We start from the raw sequence: 18,389 nt of genomic DNA on the forward strand, positions 1-18,389 counted from the left end.
ATCTTGGCGGCTGGAGGCGGCGCCGCAGGACGGGACGGAAGTGCCTGTGCAGCCTCCCGGATCCCGAGCCGAGCTCTGGCGGCCGCCCTGCCCGCCATCCTCCGCCCGCAGCCGTGAGGGAGACCGCGGCTCGGCTGCAGCGGAGCTGCGAGGTGCTGGGGGTGGGCTGGTGGCGCGAACTTGGCCGGGCGGCGCATCACCGCCTTCCCCGGGACTGTCAAGGCCGCGGGCGGGCGGGCGGGGCCGGGCAGTGCCTGTGAGCCTGGCGAGGGGTGGCCACAGGGCCGGCCCATCTCCGGGAGGGGTCCGCGAGGGATCTGGCGAGTGCTGCCGCCCGCACAGCTCGGGGAGCCCGGGGCGGGCATGTGTGAAGCCTCCTCTTGCTGCCCCACCACCGTGTTCGGTTTCGGGGCACACGTGTAGAAACTAACCCTGACGGGGTGCTGTTTAAATGACTATAGATTATAGGGTGACATTAAGGTAGTAGGACGCCCCCCCCCCCGGCTCTCTAGGCTGTACCTTCAGCATCGTGCTAATAAGGCGACGTTGTCTTCCTTGTGAGGATATCAGTGCTTAGTGTTCACACTAAGAACACCCAGTGGCATTTCTCCCTTGACTCTCAGGAATAGAGACGAGTTGGAACTGCTTTCGTGTGTGTGTGTGTGTGTGTGTGTGTGTGTGTGTGTGTGTGTGTGTGTTGAGTTTTCAACTCACAGTACTATGGAATTCCCGAATAAGTAAGTGCTCAAAAGAACATCAGTGATCCCTTGGGTCCTGCTGTGTGGGTTGGGGGATTGGCTGCAGGGGAGGTAGAGTGAAAAAGGCCTGAGGGAGATCCTAGATGATCATCCTCAAAGGTGGGAGGGACCCAGGCTGGGAAGAGCTCATAGGCCAGGTATGGAAGGACTGTTCAAAGAGGGAACAACTCTTGGAGCATGCAGGTGCTATGCCTTGGTCAGGAGGCAGTGACTCCCTGATGCTATACAGAGAGCTTTCCCCTCTCTGCAGTATTCTTAACTTTGGAGTGGTGGAGTGCAGAAACTAGCCAAATAATGGGCTCTAGAACAAGGCGCTGGGAGAATGTTCTGTGTGTAGTACTGGTCTTTCTTAGAACAATTTTTCTTGCCTTTTTGTGACTGAACATAGAGCAGTTTTAGTGAGTATTTGACAAGGGCTGCAGGTTGTGATGCCCATCCAAAAACTAGACAGGCTCCCTCAGGGAGCTTGCGTTCTGATGGTAGGAAGTTGAGAGATTACTAGAAAAGAATTGGAAAACAGTTGTTTTTTATTGTTGTTTGTTTTGTTTTGGTTTTGGTTTTTTGAGACTGGGTTTCTCTGTAGCTTTGGAGGCTGTCCAAGAACTGGCTCTGTAGACCAGGCTGGCCTTGAATTCAGAGATCCACCTGCCTCTGCCTCCCAAAGTGCTGGGATTAAAGGTGAGCGCCACCACTGCCCAGCTTGGGAAACAGTTGTTAAAGGAAATAGAAACAGTGATGTGACAGGGAACTGGCGGTCAGTTTGGACAGCTTGAAGGGCCTCTCTGACCTTCTGTTTGAGTGACTAGAAGAGGACTGCAACTAGAACAGCTGGTACAAGGGCCTCCCTAATCCAGAACAAGTCTGACTTGTCGAGGGGCTGATACTTTTTGGAGCAGGTCTCTGAAGCTTTGACACAGGCTGCCATTAGATCCATCCTCTTAAGAACCCTTCGAGGAAGGCAGTGAGGATCTCATCCCATTTTCCAGATCTGAGCCCCAGGCATTCTTCATTAGCCTTCCCAGATCACACCACTCGGAAGTGCAGTGTTGGATCTGAAGCACACAGTGGGACTCCAAAGGTCACATTCTTAATCTTGGATGCTGCCTCTCACAGATTGTTATTGGCAGTGAGTTTAATCAAGATGTAGATCAATGTTTGTTTTATTAATCAAAACTTGACTAATGTGTTTTTGGTAAGTTTCCTAGTATCATCTGACATAGCTTTAAGCTGTCAGCTCAGCTTAGAGTACATACTTTAAAGGAATAGCTCTGTCTTGTCTTTTCTTTGAAATGGTCTCATTATATAGATAAGCTGGTCTGGAACTATGTAGACCAGGTGGACCTCAAACTTACCTGCCTCTCTGCCTCCTGAGTACTGGAATTAAAGTTGTGCAGCACCAGGCCTAGCATTTTCTTTTCAATATTACTCTTGTCTCAGTTTAAGCAAATGTGTTTTAGTGGTAAACACTGTAAAGTAAGGGAACATTTGCGTGTACCAGAGGGTGAAGAATATGCCTAAGACAGCCTTCTGTAGGCTGGGTTTTAGCCTAAGGGGGATGGCCATAGCCACTCTAGGTAGTACATTCTAATGTGGCCTCTATTAAATGTGGAATCCCTCATAAAGTTTAAAAATGTGCCCCCAGAAAGGAAAGCCATAGCTAGGTTTTTCAGTTAAATTGTGTACGTTTAGTTTATGCAACATACCAGAGATCAAAGGGCATTCTCAGTCTCTTGGACAGCTCCAAGTACTGTGCTCAGTGGATCCAGGAAATGGAGGCACATTCACAGCTCTTCATGCAGACTTGAGTCTGGCCTGTGTGGCTTTGGAGAAGACTTAAGATTTATGAGGCCACTGACATCTTTCTTCCTAAGGATTTCTCCAGTGTTCAGGTAGAGGATAGGCTGGAAGTGCTGGACTTGCAGTCCTGTTGCCCTACTGTGAGCCTGATCTTGCCGACTTTGGGAGCTGAGACCAAGCTCAAGACTTGCTGCAGACTGAAGTCTGCCTGTATGTCTAGTTTTTAATAAGGAGAGCATCATTTTACACATGATGAACCTGAGGCTGATTGTAGCAGCCAGAGAGTCTGCTGAAGGCCTCTCAGCTGCTCACCACAGGTAGATTTAAGTCATACTTGAATCACAGTTTGTTTCTTCACTTCAGTCTTTGTAGCAGAAGAAACTGGAACAGGTTTTATGCACAGATTTGAGAGGACCAGGACCGTACGATTTTTCCTTCACACCTTTCGAGTAGGATAGATGACGAAGGCCCTATCACTTAGCAGCTTCCCTGAGTCCATATCTGAAGAGCTGGGTGTCAGGCTGGGCCTGAGCTGCTGCCTGGCTTTGGTCTGCTGGAGATTTGTCCTCTGTGAAATTGAGGGTAGTGATGATCTGCTCAGCTGTCTAGGTTCTGTGGTGAATTCTGCCTGGGGTCCCAGCAGCATGTTGAAATGGCTAGGAGCAGATAGGGTTACCTTTAGTTGCCAGATAAGACACAGGGGCAAGGATAGATGGGCTGCCTGCTAGCCTTGTTGATAGGGAGAGGACCTGGCTCTGGGAGTATAGATCCAGAGCAGAACATGGGGAAGACAGGATGTTTGGTGAAGACCCAAAGAAATGCTTTGGATGAAATGTCAAGTCTTGACAGACTGGTCAGTAGAGGGGAACACTTTGACAACCCCAAATACTTTTTATTTTTAAAGTGTCTTGTATTTATCTCAGTTACAGAATGTCTGAAGGGGACCGTGTTGGAGACTCTGTCCATGGGAAGCCCTCAGTGGTGTACAGATTTTTCACACGGCTTGGACAGGTGAGTGGATTTGTAGATCATTAATAGAAATATTTGGAAGAGAAACTGTGACTCCTGATAAATCCTCCTGAAGGGTGAGTTTGCTGTTTCACAAAGAGAAGCTAAGCTACAGCTTGTCCTAGGTGGAAACTTTCAGGTTTTGGCTCTTCACCATGAGTGCCTGCATACACGTTTCAAAAAAAGGTCAGGTAGAGAGGTCTGGACAGTGGGGACCCCATCTATTTTTGTTTTGCTTCTTCTTTTTTAATGACCTTTAAAAATACTGAAATCTTTATCTCTCATCAGTGCAGATAGTGATGGTCTTTCACCTGCTCTTCCCACCCCATTTTTTTTAATCTGCCACTTGTATTCACCCGTCCTGGTACACCTCACCTTTTCTTGGCCTTCATGTGCCTGTTGGGTGTTGTTTCCTGCATGTGTGAGCCTTTTGTGTTGGCTCAGGTAGATGTAGGTCACTATGTATGGCTGTGTTTGAGTCTTCCTTACACTCACTATGTCTGAAAGTGTGAGTCAGTAAGCTGATGTGGCTCAATTAAAAACATCAAACTTTTGCCGGGTGGTGGTACACACGCCTTTAATCCCAGCATTCAGGAGGCAGAGGCAAGCGGATCTCTGAATTCAAGGTCATCCTGTTCTACAAAGTAAGTTCCAGGATGGCCAGGACTAAGATATATAGTTTAAAATGCTAGAATTAAATTTTAAAGTTGTATTTCAAAATTAAATTGTAAAACATATCTTTGTGTACAGGAAGTGTGTGTTTATAGAAAAACCAAGAGTTTCCTTAGTAATGGCTGTAGCTGCTTTGGTATGTCTACACACACGCTCTGGCTGCCAGCAGTCAAGCTGTGACCAACCGCTTACCAGTGGGGCAGACAGGACCAGTACAGGCCTGCTGGGCAAGTGCAAGGTCCTGGAGTCTTGGGAAAGCACATCTGGGGCAGGGACAGACCCCTTGGGAAAGTAGCTTTTGGAGTAGGATTTGAGCCATGAGTCTTATAGTATGGGATGGTGAATTTAAGATGTATGCTTTTTTCCTTTGCAGCTCAAGTCCTCTTTTGGGGTGAAGTTGGTCTTCTCTGTAATAACATTTCTGGGCTAATGCTGTAGCACAGGGTTTTTTTTTTTTTTTTTTTTTTAATGCTTGATTATTTTAGAATGTTTTTCCTTAAGAATTGGATCTGTTTCAGGAACTATTACAGATAAATCTTGGATTAATGGTAGTCAGTGCTTCATGCTGGTGTATATTACATAACCCTTTGCTGTTTTATGTGTACCAGAAAGTGTACTTTGTAGTACAGTGTGAGTTGTGGGCTAATGCCTTTAATTCTTGTCTTCCAGATTTATCAGTCCTGGCTGGACAAGTCTACCCCATACACAGCTGTCCGGTGGGTCGTGACACTGGGCCTGAGTTTTGTCTACATGATTAGAGTTTACCTATTACAGGTTAAGTATGGTCTCAACAGTTTTCACATTGTCTAAATATGCTGTTGGTTGGGGTGTTGACTGGATGTGTATTAAAGGGTGTGGTCTGTAATAATTACTTTTAGGTTGGTGGGAAATGTAAGAAAAGCTTCAGTGCAATCTCTGCATTCTTGAATGGAGTGTTACAAACTCAGGGTGCCATGAGTGACCTTTGGCACTCACATGGATTTAGTTGTGTCTGAGCTACTTCTGTGCAGCTAAAGAAACATTAAGAGGGTAATAGACAGGGCAGCTTAGGTATTAGGTTGTTCTGCAGGTCTGCAGGCTGGCTGTGGATTCCTGGAACAGGTGGCTTCTGCTCAGACTTTTTATTGCTTCCTAGTTAGTCAAACACTTGGTTTCCAAGAATTCCTTGCAGACCTGGGTTGGAGGATTTTCAGTGTCTGTAAGTCTAGAGGAAGGCAGCTTAGAGGCCTCTTCTTGAGTATTTTCTCCTCTGCAGTTGTGGAAAGTTATTTCCTCATTTAAAGCTCCTTCCTTCTATTCATCCGTCTGTCCATCCAGTGTTTAGGAGGACATGAGGACACGAGGCAACACACTTGTTTACTGGGTTCATTGATGCATTCACTACTGTACGAAATCTTAAAGTAAATGTAGAAACTTGTCCTTGATTGTTTTCCTATTGAATGTATTCCTGAGTAGACACAGTGTTGGTTTAGCATGAATGGTGGTGGTAGGCTAACCCTCTGGTTGATTCTAAAAGGCCTTGATCTGACCTGCATATCTGAAGTTAGCGTTGAGTTTCTGTTCATTGGAACTTGGTCGATTCACTAGTGGAAAGACTGGACTGGCAGCCTTGGGGTGGGGGTGGGGCATGACACACAGGTTGGTTGTGCTCTGTTCTGAATCAGATTTGTGCCTGACCTGGCATTCCTCAAACAAAGCTTGGCTTTGCAACATGATAGCATATAAGCATAAAATTGACTCACATCTAGTTTCTAGTTGTCTGACTTAAAAGTGTTTTAGGCAGAAGAGTTTCCTTTGGTTTGTATGAAAGTACAGGCTTTTAAGGTGTATGATTCAGTTCTGGAAATCAGCTTTAGTGTGCTAATGTAGGACTGCAGGGGTCCCCAGTTCTTTGTCTTCTCTGCAAAGTAGGTCTTGAAAACTTTACTCTTGATTTCTCACCTGGTGTGTGGTTCAAGTCTTTAATTTCAGCACTGGAGGCAGAGGTAGGTGGGTCTCTGAGTTTGAGGTCAGCCTGGTCTACAGAGTGAGTTCCAGGACAGCCAGGGCTACACAGAGAAACCCCCGTCTTGAACCAAAAAAAGAAAGGAAGGAAGGAAAGAATGCACATGTGCACTTTTCTCTTGATTCCCTGGGTCCAGTTCTAGGTTTTTCTCTTATGTGAGGAAGCTGACATGCCAAGTGAAGTGTTTTGAGGCTGTCTACAGAGGATTGCCTGCTGTCTTGTGTATAGTAATAGCTGGTGAACCTGTTTGCTCACAGCAGGTTTTGAGGCCAGGAATACACCTGAATGTCACCCAGGCGCCAGCTCACATTAGCCCTATGGGACAGGGCAGTGTGTCTGTTGAGGAAAACTTTCTTTTCTGCTGTAGCTGGTCTTGGTCAGAACTGTAGCTGTTTTCATGCACATTTAGCTGGACCCTTGAAGTTTGTTATCTGGGCCATAGGTTGCCAGTCATGTGAAACCCACAAGGTAAGTTGAGGTAAATGGTCACTGTGGAACATTCATGTCAGTTCACCTTGAGTAAACCATGTTCATAGTGTAACAGAACTTCATGGGTCTGGGCTCAGTGACCTGGTTCCAGCTGGCAGTGGCTGGGTTGCTCATTCATGATGGCTTTCCTTCTCTTCCAGGGTTGGTACATTGTGACCTATGCCTTGGGAATTTACCACCTAAACCTTTTCATAGCGTTCCTTTCTCCCAAAGTGGACCCTTCCTTGATGGAAGACTCAGGTACAGTGGGGGCTGTTGGGGTGCTGTCCAGGCTGCTCTGTGCCTCTGCATTCTTTTTGGGACAGTCCATGGGTTTGGGAACATTTGGACCTGGGCTTGCAGTATTTATATGTGCTTGTGATGTCTGGATCAGGATGAATTTGTTTATAAGATTACTCATTAAGCCCTGTGCAGCTCTGAAAAGGTTCACTCTTTATCTCCATTTTGCTTAGGGAGAAACTGAGGCACTAGGATTAAATAGCACATCCAAAGTCATACTGCACGCATAGCACACATGAGCAGGGCAGGGCAGGGCAGGGGTCTGCTCCTCTGATTCCTGCCTTCTGGTGTGATCAGAAAAATAGAGAAGCAGTGTACAGCAGAAATGGAGCACAGATCAGCAGGACCCTGGTTGCCAGGAGCTAGTACAGGCTGAGGGTATTGGTTGCTCCCTGGTTTCTGAGTTGAAATGTTCTTGGTGTGTTTTTGTACCATACTTATGGGCTTATGTTATCCCCAAGTGAGGCCAGCTTTGGATTGTGGCTGACAGATAGTGAACAGTGCCTTTGCAGGGACATGCTGATTTCAGATTGGATAATTAGAAGCCGGTCACCATTTAGCGAGACTTGATAACCAGGAGCATTTCCTTTAGATTCTTCGTCTGTAAATAGGATAGATGAGAAGATGCCTTGCACTTGGTAGTCCTGGTGCATAGGCTCTCCTCCATAGGTTTTGTGGACAAGGACAGTCTTGCCTGCATTTTTTTTTTTTTCTTTTTTCATTTTTTGTTTTTTAGAGACAGGGTTTCTCTGTGTAGCCCTGGCTGTCCTGGAACTTGCTCTGTAGACCAGGCTGGCTTCAAATTCAGAGATGCGCTTACCTCTGCCTCCTGAGTACTGGGATTAAAGGTGTGCACCATCACCACTTGGTTTTTTGTTTGTTTTTTTAAATGTGTATGTCACATGTGGAAGTCAGAGGACTTGCAGGATTTGGTTCACTCCTACTGTGTGGGTTCCAGGGATTGTTGGCTTAGCAGCCAAGTGTCTTTTATCTGCTGAGCCATCTCAGTGACACTTCTCTTTTTATTGTGATAATGGGTTTCTGTGTACTCCATGCTGGACTTGAGCTCACCGTGTTTCTGCCTCTTGAGTGCTAGCATCAGAGGCACGTACCACTATATGGCCTATATTCTCTCTTCACGACTTGTTTTATGTAAATGTCAGTTTGTCTTAATTTATATAACTGTATATAGTACAATAAATGAAAAGTCTGTGTGAAGTTGAATTTTTTTTTATGCGTTTAAAAAGTGCACAAATCTTATAAATCAAGTCTCACTGAGAGTCACCCACACTTTATCTCTGGTTGAATGAAATTTGTTCATGCCATGTGTGAGGCACAGTAGTTTAGAAGCATTTAGGGAAGACTTGTAAGTGGGGACAGAAGCCCAAAGGTAAGAGGCAGACGCTTCATCTCTAGCTGATGCTCTAACTTTCAGATGATGGCCCTTCATTACCAACCAAACAGAATGAGGAGTTTCGGCCCTTCATTCGAAGGCTTCCAGAATTCAAATTTTGGTGAGTGACTTTTTTTTTTCTATTGAACAATAAAATACATCTATCTATATGTCTTATTTTTACAAACACACAGTAATTGTCCATATATGGTGCGTGTGGAGTGACATTTTGGCACACTTAGATTGTGTAATGGTCATGTAATGGTCAGGGTTAGGTATTGTGAAGGAAGTCCGGCATTGTTGCCCACTGCTTCCCCTCTTGTCTACACGTGGAAGTCATTTCTCCTGAGCAGTCATGCTTTATTTCTTCAAGGCTTTTGTGAAAGATACTTGGGCTATGAAAATAGACCAGTTTTTGTCCTTAGTTATTGGTTTTTAACAAAATGAGAATTTTGTTGTGCTCTGTTTGAGTGTGGTGTGCATTAATCTAAAAGGTACTGGCTACCTTGGGTATGGGGTGGGTCACAGGACTTTTCTGGGGGAGACCACCACTTGACAGTGTTTTTCTTTGTCGAGAGTTAGTAGATGAAGTTAGTAGATGGTTCCAGAATGAAGGGTCCTGTAGGCACTGCTGTTGATTCAAGGCCACCCTGGGAAGGTTAGGCCTCTCACAGAGCAGACATCCTGGAAGTGCTGAGAGACCAGGAAGAGAGTGATGGGCACACATATGAGTAGGTATAGTGTAGCTCCTTGTATGACCTTCTATCAAAAGGTCAAAGCTGTGGCCTCCTGGCCTGTCTTTTGAGCCATCTGCCCCTGGAGCACAAAAGGAGCCAAAGTCTTTATTGGTTCAGTAAACTGAATGAGCAAACTGAGTTCTTTGAGTGTTTTGACTCTGCAGCTCAGGTGCTGTGCATGGAGCGATGTGTGGGATGTGATCTGGGCGAGGAAGCAGAAGGTGGGCAAGAAGCCCCCAAGGAACCTAATGTTGTTCTGTGGGAAAGAAGAGCTTGTGGGGGTTTCAGGGTTAGAGCCTGGCTACAGGTGTGATGACCGTGGCAGGGCTGTGTGCCAGGGTGGGAGGACACTGTGTTGTACTCAGACTCCCACTGTCAGGCCCAGAGCCCAGGTTATTGCTTCAGATGGCAGTTCCAGGCCACAAACATGAGGTGCATTTGGCTTTAGCTGGGATGTTTTATGCTAAGAGGACTTGGTTGTGGTTCAGTGTAGTACACACAGACCATGTGACACTACTCTACTCCAGAATTATCTCTAGTAGGTATGTCTGATCAGGTTAAGGCAGGAGCGGCTGTGGAGGCCAGAGAGGGTTGACAGGTGCCTGGTGTGACCTACAGGTCATTCTAATCTCTCCCTTTGCTTTAAGGCATGCAGCTACGAAAGGCATTCTTGTGGCTATGATCTGTACCTTCTTCGAGGCTTTTAACGTCCCAGTGTTCTGGCCGATCCTGGTGATGTACTTCATCATGCTTTTCTGTATCACAATGAAGAGGCAAATAAAGGTAAAGATAGCAGCACTGCTGTGCAAGGTGACAGCTGCCAGCCCATGACTGCCGTGTCCCTGGGAAAGCATGCTTGGGTCTTAGTGCTGGGCATGGCCTCCTGTGTGTGATGACCACAAGCCCTCTGTGAGCACAGGTGGGCCTTCCTTGAAGGTTGCTGGAAGCTGAGCAGGAAAGCCCTGGGCACCCAGGTTGGGCCTGCAGTGCCTCAGTGGCTCTTTTTAGCTCAGAGCTCAAGGTCCTGTGGTGGCCTCAGATTGGTGGTGTAGCTGCACCTTCCTGTGCTTTCCCTAGTTCTTTGTAAACAGAGGCTCATGAAATGCTTTCCAGTTGGGACTTCAGGCAGGCCTCTAGTGGATCAGAACCTGTGGAGCACACTGTTGGCCTCTTGACTTCAATTGTGATAGGCAGAAACAGACGAGGGGGTGCCTTTGGCTATTCAGGTCTAGGGAAGGGTTAAGCAGGAAACTGTTTTGAAGTAACTCAAGTTTGTTTGTGTGTTTGTTTTCCCAGCACATGATTAAATACCGGTACATACCATTCACACACGGAAAGAGGAGATACAAAGGGAAGGAGGACGTGGGCAAGACATTTGCTAGTTAGAAGCTGGACTGAATCTGTCACACGTATTCAAGAACGGTTTTGAGCCATTGTAACAATGCCTTTTTCTTCACATAAAGTAGTTGATTATGAGGAAGTTGAATTTTCTTTTTAAGAGGAGCCTCAATGATTTGTATCTGAAATATCAGGTTCTTGAAGAAACTGGCATTTAAATCAAATTGCATTGATTTCTTTTTCAGTGATGTTGATGTGTTTGAAGTGGACAGAATTACAGTGAACCATAGGCTTGGGGGCCAGGCGGGTGGCAGCCCGAGAGAGCGGGAGGGAGGGTGGGAGTGCAGCCCTGTCTTCCCGACCACGCTGAGGCCACTCCTGTGTGCCAGAGGGACATGCCAGCCTGCTTCCTATGTGTGAAAAAGAATGTAACACTTTGAGGGTGACTGTCACATAGCTCTGTGGGGTTCTCATGCCAGTTTCTGAATCTCATCTCACTAGAAGATGTTTTTCAAGTTGGCCTCTATCATAATGACTCAAAACTTTGTTCTTAACTACCATGATTGCTTTTGAGGGCCTGGAATTATAAATATATATTATATTTTAATTGTTTGAGATTATTTTGACACTTTCCTTTGATACGTAACATTTTTCTTTTGATTAATTTAAACTTGTTCTCATGCAACAACTTCTAAGGAACCAGAACTAGCCAGAGCACACCAGGTTTGGGGTTTGTCACATGGCCTTTTACTTTCTATGGGGAAAAAAGAACCTCTCCGCATGTCAAACTTTTTGATGTGATAAAAATAATACTCTTTAAACATTTTACTAAGTGACTTTTAAATTCCAACTTTATTAAACAAAGTGTCCCTTGCTTGTGTAGTTTTTGTCTACACCACTAATCATTTCACTGAAGTGCAGCTTGCTGTTCACAGCTATAGGAGGGGAGCCGTTATCCCAAGTAGCACCAGGACAGAGCAAACACCATAGGTGTAGGAGGGAGAGGGGCTGTCAGGTGCAAGTAGACTTCAGAACTCTCCTTAGTTGTGTTTCTCATCCATCGTACAGTTTTAGATACTAAGTCAGTCACCTGGGATGCTTTTGCTGACACTATCGTTCCCCTTTTAGGCCACATTTTGTACACTCAACTCATTATTTTTTAATGACGTAAGTTTGGGCTTTTTTTGTTTTTTATTTTTTTCCTTCTATGTGAGCATGTGGGTTCAAATCTGGACATTTTTGTTTATTTTCCATATCACTGACTAAGCTTAAGATATGATGGAAAGAAAGTTGGGTGTACCTGGCCAGAGCAGTGAGTTACAAATGGGGTACTGCAGATCACTGTAGAGTTGTGTTCCAGGTTCCCACAGGAACTTTGTCTTCCCATAGGGTACCTGAAGTTGCCCTGTGTCTATCTTGGTCCTGTGTTCCCCTTAGAGGAACGGTTCCTGCTCTTGGTAAGGGAACCTTGTCAAGGAACATTGTAACATCAGACACCTGCTGGTGGCTGGGCTTCAGCCCTGCTCACTAATTACAGACATCTTCACACTATTTTATGAAGTCTTTCTAGATCTGTTTTTTTGTTTGTTTGTTTTTGTTTTTGTTTTTTTGAGACAGCATTTTTTCTTTGTAGCCCTGGCTGTCCTGGAACTAGCTCTGTAGATCAGGTTGGCCTTGAAATAACCGAGATCCACCTGCTTCTGCCTCCCGAGTGCTGGGATTAAAAGCTACCACCGCCCAGCTAGATCTTCTGTTCTTAATGTACCTTTTCTGTGGAATTAGTGTCTTAAAGATGTTCCAGGCTGTCTTTGTCAGCTTGGAAATGTCAAATGGAGTGAAGAAGCTAGGGACAAAAGTGACATGGGGTAAGCAGGTCACACTTGTTCATCCAGGCCTCCAAGCAGATACAACTCACCAGACTTCCTCAGAGGACTGGTATCTGAGGACACATGGAAATTGGTTTATAGGAGAAAACTCATTCAAGCCAACTTGCCAGGTCGTCGAGATGTTCGACAAGTAAAGATGCTGCCGCCCAGCCCAACCTGAATTTATGCCCTGAAATACATGATAAAAAGAACCAGCTCCTGCAAGTTGTTCTCTGGTCTCTGCACATGCGACATGGCATGTGTGCACCTTTGTGCAACTCAGAGAGCCCCCATTCCTACCCATTAGGCCCAGATGGAGACCTTCATTTTCTTAAGGAGTTGGGGACATGTATTAATAAGCATGTGGCAAATAAGTGTGTTAGGAGTGCTGATGTGTGGGTGTGGAGCCCATGGTGTAGTGCTGCACTTCCAGCCTAACCCTCAGCCCTGCCTCTCACACAGACCTGAGTAAAACACCCCGAACATTTGAAGCAGTTCTTAGCAGTTCTTAGTGTGGCTTGGGAAGGGGGTCCTACTACCTCCAGAGACTCAGAAGCCATAATAAATAAGGGGCAATAAACTCTCCTGCCCCATATGGAGTGTTGCCCTGACCCTTTCTCTTCCCAGGTAACTAGTAGCTTACATGACAACAGTGTGAGGATTTTATATTTCTGTACAACCACAGTTATGAGGATAAACTCTGTGAACTTCCATCCACTTCTTGGAGCTGTTTGGTGATGATCTGTCCTGGTCAGCGGTAGTGCCTCAGGTAGACCAGCTTCTGGGGTGGGAACTTCTCCCTGCACAGGGGACACTCTGTCTATGGGGTGGGGGGATGTGTGTCACAAAGCTGTGTGCTATATCTGGCCCCGATCCCCATTGCATCTCTTCATGTTCCACACATGCATAGCCGTAAGTCAACCAGAACACAGCCTCTCCAGGGTCTGAGTCCTAGTGGGGCTAGGCATGGCCATGGTAGTGCTGACTCAGCATAACTGTTGTGGCCCCCCCCCCCCCCCCCCCCGATACCTATGGATCTTGGGTTTCTGGGGCCTCTCCTGGGCTTTTCTTTCTGACTGAGCCTCTGCCATGTCTTCCCATCAGTAAAAGACATCAGGCCCTATATGCTATTCTGGTCTCTCCCTTGTAGAGCATCAACCAGGTCAAACTCTGGACGCACCCTGGTGCTTCCTCTCAAGAGACAGGACTTGTTTTGCCATCGGTGTGAGAAAGGAGGACACACAGTCCACACTCACACATGCTGGCACCTGGGGAACTTGCTGACTATGCAAATTGCTGACTTAGCAGTGTGAATGCCTATGTTTTCTGTACTGCCTCCCAGGATGCTACTTCTTAACAGCAGGGCTGTAGCCACATAAAGTTCCTTCTTGCTTGTAGTCTCAGCTTTTAGCCAGGGCAACAGCTCACTGGCGAGACAGGCCAACCAGGGCCCTGCTGCTTACAAGAAGCAGTGTGCTTTGGGCTCCTGTCCTGCCGAAAACCGTTCAAAGCACACAGGGACAGCTTGGTGTGTGTACATGCACTAGCATCCTAAGTGTGCTGAGCACACCAGGAAGCAAGGCAAACCTGTGGCTAAGTGTAGCTCGATCTGTGCACCTAACAGCTACCATTCACCTGCATATTCAGTCAAACCTCAAAAGGGGAAGCTTCCCTCTGACTGGGAACTTCAACTTCAAGGATGGTTCATCCATTTTAACACCCCCAATTCAATCACTTCTCCACCCCCAATTCAAGATAGGTTTGGGAGGTGGGGTAGCATACTTGCATACATACCTTAGTGTTGCACCACTCAGTAATGCATTCCCAGCAGAAAAGGTGGCCACAAGGAGTAGCCGTGGAGTGTCTTCGTTCCTCCAAGCATAGGGTGCATAGTGGGGCTCTGCAAACAGCTCTGTCTTCCAGGGAACTCCTATGGGAGTGGGTGAGGACACAACTCAGGTGAGTGCGTCTTTCACAATCTCAGGGCATGCCAAAGCACCTCAGGCCCCCTGCACACCTGCGGTGGGACAGGTTGCGGTGCAGCCTCCACTCCTTCCTGGCTCGCTGCTTCTGCCTGAAGCTATACAACTGCAGTCCCATGGACAGTGCCAGATGTAACAGGGAGATGAGTCCCAGCAGTCGGTAGCTTGTACGAGCTCTCAGGTCCTCTCCAGGCAAGCGGCGAGTTCGGAGCTGTTAAAACAGGTAACCCCCCAACCCCGACGCCATCAGGATCCCCCTAGGACCTGGCCTCTTGTCTGCTAGGGGTTTTGTGTTCAGCCAGGCCTCCCCTTGGCACTGGGAGTGTTCAGAAAACAAGAACCAACCAGGGAGATATGTTCAAGAATTAAGTAGTGAGGGAGAACCCAAATTATAGGTTGATCTTTAGGCATTAGACCAGAACTGAGCCAGGAGGCTTAGATGGGTCAGGAAAATGGGTGAGGATTCTAGAGCTGTTTGGGGACCACTTCAGAGGAAGAGGAGGAGCCTGGGGAAGAGTAGAATGGGGAATAGTGAGGGGAACCTGGACGAGCAGATGCTGTTCCTTTTACTGAGTCCTCTGTGACAGGATCCTGTCCTTGCCTCTGCTGTAGCTAGTGATCTAACTCCCATCCACATCACAACAGAACCCTGCTGTCTTCCATTTCCTGTCCCTTCTTATGAAGACACCAGGGCACCTGATACCTCGGGCTCACAGGATAGCAGGCTCTGTCACAAACCCAGAGTCTAACATTCAGCAGCCTGACATTGGGGAGGGAGGCACAGCTGCTCAACTAAGTGACTGCTGGGGAGATTTTGTTGGATAACCCCTTGTCTGGCAGTACTGAGGTTAAACCTGAGGCCAGACTATGGTTCTCTGATGAGGGTGTGTAGGAGGGGTAATTTGACTGGAGGAAATGGCATGTGGTCCCCTCTGACAGGAACTTTGAACAGCTCTAGTGGGTGGTGGGCATGGAGTTAATACCTAAGAGGAGGTTTTGGGGGGTGACAGTATGCAAGGGCATTGGTAGAAAGCTAGGGTTTGAAAAGGTGAGAGGCAGCCAGACGCAACAACCAGGTTTACTACTGACCAAGGTCTGTGGCCTGTGGCCTGTGGTGTGAAATGGTGATGTGCTTACTGTGGGCCACTGCAGGAATATTTCTTAGACCAAGCCCCAAGACCTTGCCTTTCTGGTAGCGCTGCTGTAGGCAGGGATGAACGGGAAAGGCCAAGCTCTGGGCTAGAACCTGTACTTGACACCCCTTGGAATAGGTGCTCATCCCCCTAGGCAGTGAAATGGACATAGCCAGCCACAGGCCAATAGTGTGAAAACTGCTGTGGGGTTAGACTTAAGTCAGTGCCTGGCTCTGTTGCCGCACACACGCTGCACTTTGTGGAAACTGCACTTCCCTGGAACTTTTAGGAAAATAAAGCTGAACAAACTGCTGTTTCCCAAGTACAGGGTTTCAGTTCCAACTTGGAAACAACACTTGGCTGTGATCGTGCCATCAGCATGGGTCCCAAAGAGGCTTCCCAGAGGGCCCCAGCCCATAATCAGTTCCCCTTGGCATGGCTACTTACATAACTGATCCCTGCTAGCCTCTTGGCCAGGTGGTAGAAGGCACCATGGATATAAAACCAAGCAACATGGAACCGATGGAGGCAGGCAAGGCCCTGTCTAAGGATAAAGATTGTCCGTTGGAGCGTCCTCCTTTGCTGTTCAGACAGGGTGGCGGCATGGTGACGCACCCAGCGCCTTGCCCCTGACCGACTTCGTCCTCCAGGTAGTAGACTTCCCTGTGAAGCCCGTGTACCGTCACCATCGGCTTGCAGTTCCTGCTCTAGGGGCAGCAGTGCTTTATCTAGCAGGTAGGGCAAGACAGCATGGAGTGCAACCAGCACTCCACGGCGGAGCCTGGAGGGCACATGCTGCTGGGATGGGTCCACTTGGATGATCCCAACATACTCCTCTCCAAGTGTCTGGTAGCCTGAGGATCAATACACAGTGGTGAGGGTCCAAATGCAGGGACAAGCTTCTAGACCAGCCTACCCCCTCCCCGCCCTTCAAGCATCAGCAGTCACCCCAGAACCTGTCCTTCCAGGCTATCACCGTGAGACCTAGCCAAGGTCAACATGACTTCTTGTTAGAGCCACTGTGGTCTTTCTGTGACCCCATGATGCCACTCTAAGATAGGTCCTTGCTTCCCCTGTCGGTTCCTGTGCTCCTCAGTCTTGATTTGTGCCCAGTTTCCAGTCCCTCCTCTGCCTAACCCCTATCCCTTATCCAAGTGATGGGATCCAATCTTGTGGCTTCCTGCCTTCCAGACTATGGCTCAGTGTGGATCTGGTTCAGTCCTAAGTATGAGGTGAAAGGTCAGCTGCTTACCTGACAGTTTCACAAGGAGTCAGATAAAACACCCTCAAGCCTACCCCTGCCAAAAGCTAGCTTCTAGTTGTCCAACTTGGGAAAGTCTTGTTTTCTTGCACCCTGCAGAAGGCAAAGCCAGACCCGTGGTGTACCTTGAACTACTCTTTCCACCATGACCGTTTGTATCAACCTCTGCCCCCAGCGTGTCTGTCTGATCATGGCCTGCAGTTATCCCCTTCCCTTATCTGTATTTTGCAATGCCTCATAAAAGGTGAAGGCCTGTCTCCTGAGAGTGCCTGGCTACTTTCTTTGTCTGACCAGAAAATGCTTTCCCCTCCAGACTTGGTGTTTTGCCCTGAAGAGCTCGACACTTTTCAGGATTCCTTACAGTGTGGATACTTGGTGCTTTCTGTGTCTCCCACCACCCAGAGTGTAGTCAGCGGGGGCAGGTTACCCACAGTGACCTCTCCTGGCATCTGTCTCGTGGCATCTCCATCATTCCTTGCTGGATTTTGAGCTGGCACTGGTGACCTGAGGCCCTTACTATGGTTTCATTCTAAAGGACTACACAGAGGTTTAATTGGTCACTATGTGATGGGTCTGTACTGACTTGCCTTTTGCCACTGAGAAGTGGGTCCTGGGGTTGGGAATTTAGCTCAGTGGTAGAGCTTGCCTTGTCTATCAAGCACAAGGCCCTGGATTAGGTACTCCCCCTGGGGGTGGGGGAGTAGGATGTCCTGGATCAAGGTCCTCCTGGCTGAGGGCTGAGTGCTAGCCTCTTGTCTGGTCAGGGTCTTTCTTCCCTGAGGCTACATGTAGGTGAATTCCAGGAGCTGCTCAGAGGGTTGGGTGGATTGTGGGCCCCTCAGTGCCAAGGACCTGCCAAGTACTGCTACCTGCAATTGTTGTGAGGCCAAAGTAGGCTATGTCTGAGAGCAGTTCGATCTCTTTCCTCCATTCCAGCCATTTCTTTGCACCTGAGAGGAGAAAAACATTACCTCTAGGGATGCGAAGTGGGTTCAATAAGATTCTCTCCCCGATACCCAGGTTGGGGGGTGGCTTTAAGTCCAGGTCAAATCCCTCCTCTTCTAGGGCGATCCTCCAATACTCGCTCTCTCAGGCTCCTCTGCTTCCCTGCCCTGTCCACTCTCCCCACTGGGTTGATGTGAATGACTCCGAGGGAAGGCTACTTCCTAAGAACCTCTCAGTGTAAGTGTCTTGAGTCAGGAACTGTCCTAGAACTTAGGAGCCCTCAGGAAAGTCTAGGTAGTGCCAAGAACACAAGCCAGAGATCGATCACCTGGTTATTATCAAATCTCGGCTCTCTCAAATCCCTGCCTGTGAGATCTTTCTGAAAACATGCACAGGCCTCCCTGTAAGAGTAATAACGTTAGGTCCAACCTGTAGGGCCGTATGAGAAGTCAGTGGGCAAACGTTTGAGAACACTAAGCAGGCGCTGCCTGGCGCAGAGACCTGCAGTGTTCTGCAGTGAGTAAGTCTGTTTTGATCCTCGCTTTCCTAAGGAGCCTGGGGCGCTTACCCGCTAGGCTGTGCAGCGCGCTGCCCGCCGCGCTCCGCAGGCCTCCCAGGTAGTAATCGTCCTTCTGCGCCGCCCGGATCACTTCAGGTGCACCTGCCAGCGCCATGGCCCGAGTTGGGGAGCTCACACCGCGCCGGCGCGCCCAATGGGCGGGGCCTG

General features: G+C 47.9%; 2 protein-coding genes across 2 annotated transcripts; one reads left to right on the forward strand and one right to left on the reverse strand.

Annotated features, from left to right (window-relative positions):
- The first annotated feature begins 12 nt into the window (after positions 1-12).
- Rer1 (retention in endoplasmic reticulum sorting receptor 1) lies at positions 13-11,088 on the forward strand. Its single transcript, XM_027398503.2, has 7 exons — positions 13-152; positions 3,479-3,566; positions 4,905-5,009; positions 6,870-6,969; positions 8,444-8,522; positions 9,786-9,921; positions 10,435-11,088. Exons 2-7 carry the CDS (start codon positions 3,486-3,488, stop codon positions 10,522-10,524), a joined length of 591 nt encoding a protein of 196 aa, XP_027254304.1. The 5' UTR covers positions 13-152; positions 3,479-3,485; the 3' UTR covers positions 10,525-11,088.
- Positions 11,089-11,309: 221 nt separating this feature from the next.
- On the reverse strand, positions 11,310-18,389 carry Pex10 (peroxisomal biogenesis factor 10). Its single transcript, XM_027398502.2, has 6 exons — positions 18,231-18,389; positions 17,587-17,667; positions 15,904-16,310; positions 14,359-14,534; positions 14,136-14,271; positions 11,310-13,161 (listed from the first exon to the last, which is right to left on the reverse strand). The coding sequence occupies exons 1-6, from the start codon at positions 18,334-18,336 to the stop codon at positions 13,093-13,095; spliced, it is 975 nt and encodes a 324-aa protein (XP_027254303.1). The 5' UTR covers positions 18,337-18,389; the 3' UTR covers positions 11,310-13,092.

Source organism: Cricetulus griseus, chromosome 2, assembly GCF_003668045.3.
Source record: "Cricetulus griseus strain 17A/GY chromosome 2, alternate assembly CriGri-PICRH-1.0, whole genome shotgun sequence".
Taxonomy (NCBI): domain Eukaryota; kingdom Metazoa; phylum Chordata; class Mammalia; order Rodentia; family Cricetidae; genus Cricetulus; species Cricetulus griseus.